The following is a 12,897-nucleotide window of genomic DNA, read 5'->3' as shown; positions in this document are numbered from 1 at the left end:
ATGACTCGAATTTATTCATCGAAATGGTATTTTAAATATCTCCTCAATATGTCATCAGAACTTTACAATGCTATACAGTGTTTCTTTTTATAACAATATATATATAATTGATTCATGATGTTAGCAAAACACGTAGGTTCAAGAAGTCTTCATAGAAATGAATAAATGATTGAGTCACACAAGTTGTGGGAATGTCTGTAAGTATTATAGCAAAAAGTTTGAATTTCTGGTTCTTTCCGCTGCTGCTTTTTTATTACATGATAACTTAAAAACTAAAACAATGGTGTCAAAAAAGTTCACTGGGGTGACATAATTTCAAACGGAGTATTCGCTTTTATAAGTATTATTAACCACTAATAATTTAAATATATAATTTTAGTCTTAACGATGTCATCATTGCCCATTGAAGTTAGCTTTCTTACAGAAATTTGGTGATTCTTTGAAAAGCCTAAGTACAGGTTGAATCATTAATTACCACCCAATAATATATAAACAATAAATATTACAGTTGGATCCTCATTGTATTTAGAACTTGGTTGTAAAGTACAACCTTCCCATGTCTATTGAAACTGCATTAAAAAAATAACATGCAAACAAGTAAAGGAAAATACTTTAAAAAAATAAGTGTTGGGATGGCTAATATCAATCTTTCAAAACCAATGTAAACAAGATAGTAGGAATGACACCATCCCTATCTAATAACACAGTCACACAGTGTAGTAGACACAAAATGATAAATTAAGGATAATTGCGATTGAATAGTTATATATATTGCTATATGTTAATTCTTGCCTGTACTATTATGTAGGGATGATGTAAATACCATCCATCTTATCTTGTGTTTGAAGGATTGTTATCAGTTATCCGTTCCTTATGCTTCCTTTTTTGAAAAGTTTTTCTTTACTTGTTACCTATTGTTTCGTTAGTAAGAGCAAAGCTACACAGTGGACTGACTTATCTGTGCAGTGCCCACCGCGGTTTTAAAACCTGATTTTAGTACAAGTCTTCAGACTTACCGCTAAGACACCAAGAAACAAGCATTACAGATAATAATACTGTAGGACCAAGCTGCACTGTTCTTTATTTTAATACTAGGCTATGGTCAGATTTCGATCTTCTGTGGCACGCTTTCCATGCGTATTGAAAGGTTGCATTTATTTCTGTAACTGTTGTTTAAAATGTCTCACCTGTTTATTTTCCACACCTGTACCAGTTTTTGTTTTTATTTCTGCATTTATTTCTGTAACTGTTGTTCTTGAGGTGCGACTTTAGTTTAAAATGTCTCACCTGTTTATTTTCCACACCTGTACCAGTTTTTGTGTATGAGGCACACTAATTAATAAAACTGTTAAAGAAGCAAAACCGTGTAAATGACAATGTTAACATTCCTCTACTTTCTTTCGTCATTAAATCCCTAATTTGGTTTAGTAATGTATTGTATATCAGATTATGAAATTTTGTTTTGAAATGCTGTTTAAAAAACATAAAAAATACTTCCTTTCGTCTTAGAGATTTTTGTGCGTTTAGTCATGTAAATATATCCGATAAAATTATGTTTTCAAGAAAAATATAATTATTGTATCTGTGTTGTTCTAGTAACGACAAATTCATTTTCTTGCTCATACATATATACAAAGAAAGTAACTATATGAAAGAAATGAAACTGGATTTTTTAAATATTATTGATCAGAACGATCCATTTGATATATCCAATTAGGTCTAACATGTTTTAGTTTAATTATTTACGTTTGTTATTTATCTTTCCTGATGCAGTTATGTAGCCGTGAAAATGTCATAAAATACTTAATAGTAAAAGCTTTGATTGCTAGAAACACATATTTTTGGTCGAACTCAATTTCTATCTAATAGTTAGTTTCTTTACAGTAACTAAGGAGATCTTGTACTTTTATGCGTTGAGTAATAATAAATTTACCAATACACAAATAAATAAACGTTTCTGTCGTTGTTGTTTATTATTAAGCACAAAGCTGGGCTATCTGTGCTCTGCCCACCACGGGTATCGAAACCCGGTTTCTAGCGGTATAAGTCCGCAGACATACCACTGTGCTACTGGTGCGCCACGTTTCTGTCATCTTAATAGTTTGTTGTCATAAAACTCCAACTCCCAAAAACCCTTATCTTATGCTGTGGCTTTAAAACATAAATAAAATTATTATCACAAACGAAACCACAGTCTTGTTCTTAAGTTTTATAAACTTCTTATTAGAATCCTTTGATCTCCACTTTGAGAATTTCCGCTACTCATCTTTTCTTAGAAATTAATTATACATTACTTCTTACGGAAGTGTTACTTACTTTACAATGACATAGATAAACATGGTTTTCTATCCAATCATCTTTAATCATTGGTTCTATCTTGTTTCGAGGCCAAGATTTTTTAGTTACTATCCAACCTACTTGTTATATCATAAAAACTTCTCAACGTATCTTTCTTGAAAATCATCGATAGCCAGAAAGGAAGTCACATGAGAAACAAAGTCTTAAATCAGTCTATTCGTAAGGGATGCCAAAGTCTAGAAAACTATAACCTTTACTTTGGGATTGGCAGAAAAATAAGAAAGTGTGTAAAAGCTTTGTTTACAGACTATACTCATTGGAACTGCACAGATATCAAAGCTCAAGCATTTATTTTTATTTTTCTTTGAAAATTACATTATATAAATTTCGTAACGTTAAAAGACATCAATTCTTGGATATTTTAGAGTCAAATATTAGTCGAAATAGAGTTAAAATTACTATTCTTATTTAAACTGTGAATTTTAATACGCAAGCATACCCTCGATACCTTTTCGACCATAAGAACTACCCAGTGGCTTAGATAGAGTTAACAGTGGACAATAAGCAAAAGAAAGAAGTATTCCATACGAGGCAACACTAACCATATAACACTAGTCATAATAAAATAATTTTCATGACAAAAAAAAAAGAAAAAAGTCGACTGGCTCAAAAAGCAGCAATGTGAATAAGATAAAAACAAACTACCCAAATAGGTAAAGGGTATATTGGAGTCTGAATGATGTTACAGAGATTGGGGAGGAAAAATAAGTCTAGAAATAAAAATCAATATGTACCTGTAGTAAAGAGCGCAGGAGTCAGCCAAAGCAAACATATCGAAGTGAAATCTACAACAAGTAAGAAGGGGAAAAAGTATGTCTTAAGAGAATGATGGTACAATAAAGAGGTGGCCAAAGGTTCGAATGGAGGTCACCTACAAGACCTGAGAGCTAAATAAAGGTTCAAGTCTGGAAGAGGAACCAGATAAGGAGGACAACTGATGAAAAGGCTCAGAACACGTCTTATAAGAACCAAAGAACAGTCAGGGAAAATATGGAATGTCAACAAGAAGACTATTGTGTAATCAGTGACTTGAGAAATGGATAGATTATCCTTGAAAAGTAAAGTAAGAAATTAAGTAAGATGAGGAAGAGCCAGTGAGTAATGGTGTGGTCAATGGACCAGCACTGATAAACTATCCATTTGTGGTGATAAATTGCAAGGGATGATGGCCAACCAGAGCAAGCAAGAAAATGGGCTGCTCTATGAGAAAAACCTGCTCATTTTGCAAGGGACCAGACAAAGTCACATGTGAAGATGAAGACATGGAACACTGTGATGAAGAATGGATGTTCAAGGCTGACATAAAAAGGGGACCTCCAAAATGGAAGAGATAGAGACTTCAGTGTTGCTAAGAAGGGAGGGAGCAGAAACATTAAGAACTGTCCAAAGAGGGGTAAGTGAGAATGGCCGGGGGCAAGGGATGCAAGACAGCAACCTGTAAAAAGTAAAAAAGGGGGGATAAGTATAGAGGAAGACGGTATATTGATCCAGATGCAGATTATATATATCCCAGAGTAATGGAGTCTAGGACTGGTGATCAAAGACGTGGAATCTTGATGTATAGGGAAGTTGCAAATGCATCGATAATAAGACTCCCAAAGTGAAAAGAAATCCACAAAAATACCAAATGATGTAAGAATCATTGCTGGAAGGATTCATTTCAGATGAGACAGCCAATCCACCACTAAATTCAAAGCTACCAAAACATGGAAGGCCAACAACTGGATGTTGTTGTCATGAGCCCATAAGAGGAGCTCAAGAATAAGAAAGCAGAAGTCCTGAAAATGATTACTTCCCTTTTGGTTATTGAAAGAAGTAAGTTGTCAAAGTAGAACAAAAGTGGGTGTTTATTAAACAGCTGTAACAATGAATGGTGGCAGACCAATTGCACTGCCCACATCTCGAGAAAACTGATGCAGAAAAGGAGGCCAAATACCAAAATTGCCTCCAAGGTTAGAGCCAGATGCTAAGTGTTCATATAGTGGTCAAAGATAGATGTTACCTGATCTTTTTCAGGTATAAAAGACAAGTAGGAAGTCATGAGTCTTACGTCTATAAGGAAGAATGTTGGGCAGAACCAACCACAGGATATAAAATAGTGGTAAAACTGTTAATTGTCAGAGCAACTCTAGTCACAATTTAAAGAAAATAACTCCTTCAGAGGAGAGCCTGGATCTTCTAAGGTTTGAGAAATGTGGTTATGGGAAGTCATATTCAATAAGATCTAGGAAACAGAATTCATGCAACATATGAATATTATTTCTATGTGTTTTATTTGTAGGTCTGGTATATCTTTGGTACTTAAGCCTTGGTGATTTTCATATTGATGAAATTGAGATTAATTATCAGTTTCAGCCAAAACACAAACACTTGGTTAATAACAATAGGGAATATTCCTATTAAAGAAAGTATACTATAGACTATGAAACAGTGTCCAAAAATTTCATAGTTAGTTAAGAAAAGAAATCAAACTAATATAAAAAATACTCAAATCAGTTTAAAAATTTGTATCTTAAATTCTCAAAATCAAGAAAATATTAATGACATAAATTTTTTCACAAAATTAAAGAATACATACACAAGATTGAAATGTATTTTAATAATAATGATATTGAAGTTAAGTTTAACTTGATACTTATTAAGCCATATCAATTGTCACAATTAACAAAGTTAAAATATCTACATTAAAAAAAAAGGCCATTGCATGACATAACTAGGCTGTAAGGACATTCAATCTGTCACTGTAATCAATTAATATTCGATTAGTAGAAAAATAGTTGTAAGATCGCAATTAAAAGAAAAAATTTGAGACAAATGATTGGATGAGTTATGAAAAATGGAAATAGAAACAATTATATTTTATTTCAAAGGAGATTAGTTATTTTTTTAAAGGTACAGATAACTTAACTATCAATCTTGATTGAGTTATATTGATTAAATTTTTACAATGCCACAAAAAATAGTATTTCTCTAAAATTACTAAATCTATTAGCATTATATTTGACAAACATTTTCTAAATAGAATATTTGATCTAATATTTCTTATTTTGTTTTTCTTTCAAATTTCGAAGAAAATATTTTCCTTTTGTTCTACTTCATCTAAAAAGATTCTAAGTTTTCATAATAAAGTTTTGTTGTCCTAAAACTACAACATTGTCTTCTTGGTATGCTAGAATAATGTAATTTCTTGTATCTGCATACAAAAAACATTGAATATTGTGATCAAAACTGAAGAGGTTTAAGAAATAAATTTGCAAAATCTATTTTCTTGTAGTAATGCTTAGGCAATTTAATTTAAATATTCAAACAGTTTAAACTTTCACAGACAAATAATTAAACTAATCTGGATAAATACCCACAATCAGTGGCAAAAGCAGTAGAGACACAGAGTAAGACAAAGACAGAATTTCATGAGGGAGCCACGTCCTTCTTGGATAAGAGTCTGCTCTCCTTATAGATCGAATATAATCTATCTGTGACTGCCAAAACTCTTTCTCTCTGTGGCTGACCAATCAGAAAACTGGAGTATTTCTGCCCATGTGACAGTTGCAAAACACTTCTCTATAAAAGGTAAAGCAGAAGACAATGCAACTATTCCATGAAACATTAAGTTTGTTTGAAGTTGAACACAAAGCAACACACTGGGCTGTCTGTGCTCTGCCTACCATGGGTATTGGAACCTAGATTCTAGTGTTGTAAGTCCACAGACATACTGCTGTGCCACTGGGGGGTGGGGTGAAACATCAGGTAATTTCCTTGACCAAATATGCTACAGAACACAAAAAGTAACACCTTAGGATGAATTAGGCATACAACCTCAAGACCAGAACTTAAGAGAAATTTAAAATTTCGTAAATGAGAGGTACATACTACAGGTGAGTAAGATAAGTAATATTTCCATATGAGAGGCACAACTTCAATATTTTATTGATGATGAAAACAATTTTATTTTGCTTACTTGCCTTAGTAGAGAAAAAGCCCAACAACAAGAAACCTTGAAAAACCCAATTTACTTTTTTGAAGTTAGTATTGAATATCAGATATGAACCAACTTTTCTATGTCAGACAAATACAGTATAAATAGGGTTTAGTTTTAATCTTTTTTTTTTATTTTCAAAATGACAAGATCTATGAAATTTCCAAGTTCAACAATTTGAGAATTAATTGAACAATAATACATAATGCTAAACCTCTTTAAGAATCTGACATTGAAATTAATAAAAGTATATGTAAATTTTAGCTATATGCTGAAGCACTAACACTGTTTTAGTCTTGTTGAAAACCTTATAGAAACCAAATACATAGATATACAGAAAACCTTGATGAGCAACAAAAAATATTAGTATATCAGCACTTTACGCCAAATGGTTTTTGAGAAACACTTTGATAACATTTATTTGTTTTGTAAGTAGCAATGAAGGACATTACTCGAGACATAAGTGTTATGTCTTAAAAGATGTAATATAAAAGATTTGTTTAACATCATTGTTATAAAAAGTTTATTTTTTTATCATTTACATAAATACACTTAAAATTAAACAAATAAAAGTAAGTGAGATATGGATTTCTGCTACATGTCATCATTTCCTTCCAAGAGGAAACCTTGAATATCTTCCTTCATTTTTGCTCTGAAAAAAACTTTGCATGATTACTATTAAGATGTCATAAATGTCTTACATTAAAATATTTACAGAAATGAACAATGACTGGAGTTGTCTACTGAATAATTAAGTGATTACAGTTAGATAATTATTTTATAATTAGGTACAAAAGATCAATATCAGCTATACACATCAACATACTATTAGTTTTTACACTGAACTTGAGACACTGATGAAAAAATATTTTTTTTTCTAAAAACTGATTTCATATTGTAATAATTACATATTTTAAGAACTTTTTGTATATTGTATGAAACACAGTCTAGATATAATTTAACAGACATGTTTTATTGGTTCAGAAAGTTAATTATTAAAATATGCTAGCTGATGTGCTCATATTATTTTCTTAAGGTTTCTGCCAATTCCAATACTTTTTCAAATGTGTTGTGAATTCAGTATTCCAGGCTAATATCTTTAAGTCTAAGATAGTGAAAAAGAAAAAAATTGCATTAACTCTTTCAGCACGGGCTCGGTCTCTTGGACCAGCCTTGTAACCATTTTGTGCTTGTTATAGTTTTCATGCTATAACTTTTAAATTAGTATGCACATGTTCACAAAATTTGGAAAATTATTGGTAAACATTAAAAGGCTTTCATATCCAAAATATCAGATTTTTTTAGTCTTAAGGTTTGTTAAGCAATGTTTTGCTCATGCCGTTTTTCTTTTCGCACGTTGCCTATCCAACATGCAAGGTAATTTTCATTTCAAGATTAAAAATACTTTTATGCATCAGAAAAGTTCCAAATCTCACATGCAAAATCTTTATAATATCCAGATAGTTATCAAATGTGTCTTAAGAAAAACTTTATATCTTATCTGTTATTTTCACTTACGAATCTCTGTACAGGTTCGGTCAATTTGACTGATCTCATAATAACCATAAAAAATTTGGAAATAAATATAAATTATGGCTTTTTTGTTCTAAAATTACTACAAATTATAACATGAAAACACAAACGTTTAGACTTAATAGCTTAAATCCCTTAACATTATACATATATAATATATTTATTATTTTTATTATATTGACCTTTAAGCTGTCTTGGCTGTGTTTTAGTGGACTAGTATTTTGTAAGATAGTCACATTTCAATTATTATACATTATATATGTACATACATGTTTACTATTTAGAAATAAATTGTTAAACTTATTTTTCTTAAACACAGAACAGTAAATAAAGAAGTAAAGCAAACAATTATCTCTTTAATTATGACCTTTGAACTTGTTTGCTGCTTGTCATAGGTTGCTAAGCCTTATAAAATTTTGCAAATTGAGGATGTGAAACGAAATAATTTTTTTTAGGTTTTATGTATATATATTTGGAATAATCAAAATCATAAATTACTATATTGATACTCTAGAATTCATATAATTTATCAAGCTCAGTAACTAAGCTGTATTTGGGTCTAAAAAATATGAAATTTTGAGCAGACTAAAGACTCAATCTACCACCTTGAAGTTTTGTATCAAAAGAACAAGATGAAGTCGTAATACTTGAAAATGGTGTAAAAATGGCACTAGGGGGACATTCTGTGCTTTCAATTGGTTATTCATGTCACAAAAAGAAGTGTAAAATAAAGGAGCACTTACAAAAATGAGGTTAGCAGGGCCACTGTGCTTGATTCAGTGCATGAGCAATATCTCAGCAAATAAAAAAGATAGGAGTTTCCTATTTTATATTCTAGCTTGTCAATATATCGGTAATTTGAGTTCCTAACTTGTATGAAAATATAAACTGTGTAGCTAAACATCACAAACACCTAATTTGAACCAGTGCTGCATTCAACATACCACGTGACACACAAAAATCGATGTTTAGGTGTGTGTTTGTTTTTTATATATTTACTTTTAAACTAAGAAATTAAATTATGTATAATACTAAGATTTAAATTATAATCTACAGTTTGAAACCAAACTTATTGACATAAATTTAAAAAACAGTAGTTCAATAAAATTTTGAATGCAAGTCAACAAACACAATGACATGGCCTTTGACCCGTGTGGAAAGGGTTAATACTGATTTACTTGCTTTACTAACCTGTGCTTTGCTTTCTGGGCTTCATACAAGAGGTGTGAAGGCAATAAAGAAACATCAGACTGGATAAAGGAAAATAATATATAATTATGAGTACTACATAAATGTTACTTTATCAATAAACTGTGTCAATTATTTTTTGTGCTTGATAAACATTTCAATAGCATATAAACAGGGACCTACACATATCTTCATGACAAACTAGTGACCTTTGTCAGTTTGATCCTTTCATCATGATAAGCATGTAAAGAAGAACACCAAAATGGATCATATTGTAATTTTATATAAAAAGATGGTTACTCTAACAAAGATTTTACATTTTTTAGTCCTATTTTTTTTCTGAAAGACCCAAATCAAGTTAAGAATTTATATGCAACTTCAAATTTTCAATACACAAGCTTACTAATACAATTCACTAACTCAAAGTACTGGGTTAAGAAATAAAAAATTCAAAGAAAATAAAAGGGGGGGGGGTACAAAAATTTACAGATCATCTCTTGAGTACATCTAAAAAGCCTGGATTGTTCTTATTTTTAAGGTAATTATATTAATGTTCAAATAATGGAAAATATCTAATACATGCTCATTCAAACAAAGCAGTTTCAGTTATGTACGTGATTAGAAAATCTCAAAATTTAGCATTTTAAATCAATGTAATTCCAGCAATCAAATGGAAATATATCACATACAATACAGTAACAGAAAATGCTACTGAAGAAATGTTCAAATACACAACTACAGCTTTTTTTAGAAACCTTCAGGATATATTATTCAGAACTTACAGGCTTTAAATGTCACAACAACAATCATTTTTACACAAAATGAGCCACAGAGAATTTTCTTAGATGTGGCTTATGTTGATCAATAAAGTATGCCATCTTGAACAAAGCACTTAAAATACTGTCATCAAAATATGAAACAAGATTTTTATATTAATTTGAAATAGGTTCATAAGAATTTTATTTGTTACAGTATTATTTGGAACATTTTCCATAATCCCATTTTATCATTGACATAATGCACACCAGAAATAATGACAGAAAGCTAAAATTCTGAAGATGCAAACAACTATTATAAAGCATACTTTTTTATGTATGTGAAAATATACATGCTATATGAGGTTGATTTCCATGTGTTTTAAAATAGAGAAAATCTGTTTATTTATTATACCTTTAATTTTATATTACATTGAACTAACAATCTCATAACATTGAAAATATCCTATTTAATTAGTATCTAAATATCTTTTTAGACCAACTCACTACATAATCTAATACAACCATCCTTTTTATCTAGTAAAATTTCATAAAAGCTGTGAACAAATTATCTTACCATGTCTTTTATTATTAACCTGCACCCGTAACATAAGTATTCAGGCAGATAATCACTATAAGGGGAAAAAAAAACTTTTTGTACACCAAAGAACTTGAGTCAAAGTACAATGTATAATTTTATGTAAAAATATGTTCAAGATATTGGAACCTGAAGTAATTTTACATCTTTGTAACTTTATCCTATAATTACATTTCAGAAATATGAAATATACTTAAAAAGTATTTTTAAAAACTAAATTAAATTCTGATGCAGAGACTACAAATGTATACAAAATACATTTATTCTACCCAAGAAAGATACAAGTGCCCAAAGTAAAACAAAGAAAATTGTAAACTACAAATACTGTTTGTATATGTACTATTTTTTCATATATATATTCCTATAAATGGGTAGATTTCACATACCTTAATAATTCTGTGTTTGTTCTTTCACAAGGTTCATCTTTTTTAGAGCAGGGACAAGGAACATTACACTTTGTTTTAAAATCATCTTCCAGTTTGTTAGAAGAGAAGGATGATTTATTTTTTGATAGCTTTTCAGACAGATTTAATGCTTCAAGGGCAGAAGAAGGGTTTGGATTTTGGGTATCCAAAGGTGACTGCAAAAGGAAAAATTAAGATAAATGTAAAATCTGAAGCATTGCTAAGCCTTTATGCAAACTATGTTAACTTTTTCTGACAAAAGTTACGACTTGTTTTTCAACAAAAATATTCATTACTCCACTGATAAAATTTAACTTCCACTATTTAATGGAAATGAAGTATTTTAGTTTAAATTGCAAATGATGAACTTAAAGGAAATATTTTCTAAAGCTTGAAACAACATATCAGAGACAAAGCCAATCAAAGGGGGTAAGTGATGCAAGCAACTGTTTATACCATTGTTTTTAAGAAACTGCCAATAAGTTGCCATACTGCTTTTATAGATAGTTTAGCCAGTGTACTCATGAATGATACAAAGGTGACAACTGCCTGATAAGAGGGTCCAAATTGCAGAGATAACCTATAAAGGTAGTAAAAGTTGATTGAATGGTGTTATAATTTCGACATTTAAATGTATATCTTTGTTAAAAGAATAAACTAAAGGAATTGTTCTGGCAAACTGGAATTTTTGAACAGATAATAAATGAAGCAAAGATAATGTCACTGTCCACTACTGGTTTGTTCAAGTCACCCAAGCAACTGTACAAGTCACGTTTCTTCTTAATTAATCTGATAATAGTATTTACCTGAATCATTATAAATTGTATAAGGGAAAGATAAACATTATTTCTAAAGTTATTTCTTACACTCAGAAATTTGTTAGTTTTTAAGTTCAAGAACCTGTTTGTTTTATTATAGGTGTAAATAATAACTAATTTAGGTGGTAGTGAAGGATCATTGGTATTATCATTAAACAGCTTACTTGGTTCCTTGGTGGCTGTTATGAAAACAGTAATCATATAGATAGATATTTGACTTTTAATGTACAGTTTGTTGACAGTGTTAAAAACAGTTAAGAAGTTTGTTAAATGCTAACTCCTCTGGTACTCAGAACAGGAAGAAAATCTCTAAAGAGAAAGGAATTTAAAATATTTATAGGGATCATTTTTAAGTATTTTAGGAGCTCTCTCACCTGAGAGGCAATGACAAAAAAAACTCAAAGACTCGGGTAAATATTTTTTTAACTTTCAGTAACAAATTCCACCTTGTGTTTTAGTTTCTAAGCAGTTTTGAGTATTTAGTCATGGATATAATATTTTAGTAGGTTAAGAAAATGTAATATATTTGCTATTAGATTTACTTCAAAAAGTACAAAATAAATAAGGAAAACTTTTTACTTTAATTCTATGTATATTTTGAACTGTATGTGTTTCTAATTTATTTAGAGTTACTGGCTGCATTGTAACCATGCAGTTTTGAATGTTGTACACTAAGGTGGTGAGTCAAAGATAAAGAAGTCACATAGACCTGATACCAGTCTTCTTGAGAGATTAGTACATCACATTTACAGTAGATTACTGTGGGTACTGAACATCATGCTGATATAGGTAACCCTATGGAATGGCCTGTAAACACCACTCAAAAAAATAAAGGTCCACTTTGCTTTTTATATGATGAATTAAAAGGGTTTTCTTTTACAGACACAATATTTCAGACTGAAAACAATATTTTAAAGTTCTTGTGAGTAGGTTCACCATCACACAGGTTTTTCACATGTTGAAAAATGTAAGACTGATTCTGTACACTCAACTTAAATAGCAAACTGTTGGTTTGACATTACTCAATCAACAACAGAAACAGATGAATTGATACACACCAAATGAGCACTTCTGTGTTGGAATTTTGTTTTAAATTGAAAGAATTAACTAAAAGAAACATAGTTTAAAAACACCGTAGATGGTCACTTGAGGAAAACTAATTGTAAGGAAAAATTAATTTCTTTTTCTTCACCAGCAGACTGAAGCCACAATAAATGTTAAAACATTAAAACAGAGAAAAATAAGTTTGTGATAACTAAAAAAAAAA

The 12,897-nt window shown here is 30.4% G+C and overlaps 1 protein-coding gene across 1 annotated transcript in view; it reads right to left on the bottom strand.

Moving 5' to 3' along the window:
• Nucleotides 1–6,840: 6,840 nt before the first annotated feature.
• The window catches only part of LOC106462611 (cytoplasmic tRNA 2-thiolation protein 2-like), a 49,314-nt gene continuing 43,257 nt past the window's right edge, over nucleotides 6,841–12,897 (bottom strand). The window contains exons 14-17 of the mRNA XM_022389931.1: nucleotides 10,795–10,988; nucleotides 10,388–10,442; nucleotides 9,059–9,117; nucleotides 6,841–6,986 (exon numbers count right to left, since the gene is read on the bottom strand). Coding sequence (XP_022245639.1) covers nucleotides 6,929–6,986; nucleotides 9,059–9,117; nucleotides 10,388–10,442; nucleotides 10,795–10,988 — 366 coding nt within the window. The 3' untranslated portion in view covers nucleotides 6,841–6,928. The remainder of the gene's footprint in view (nucleotides 6,987–9,058; nucleotides 9,118–10,387; nucleotides 10,443–10,794; nucleotides 10,989–12,897) is intronic.

Source organism: Limulus polyphemus, unplaced genomic scaffold (assembly GCF_000517525.1).
Source record: "Limulus polyphemus unplaced genomic scaffold, Limulus_polyphemus-2.1.2 Scaffold1207, whole genome shotgun sequence".
Classification (NCBI taxonomy): Eukaryota; Metazoa; Arthropoda; class Merostomata; order Xiphosura; family Limulidae; genus Limulus; species Limulus polyphemus.
Note: the sequence above shows the minus strand (reverse complement) of the source record. Positions and strands in the feature narration are given on the sequence as shown.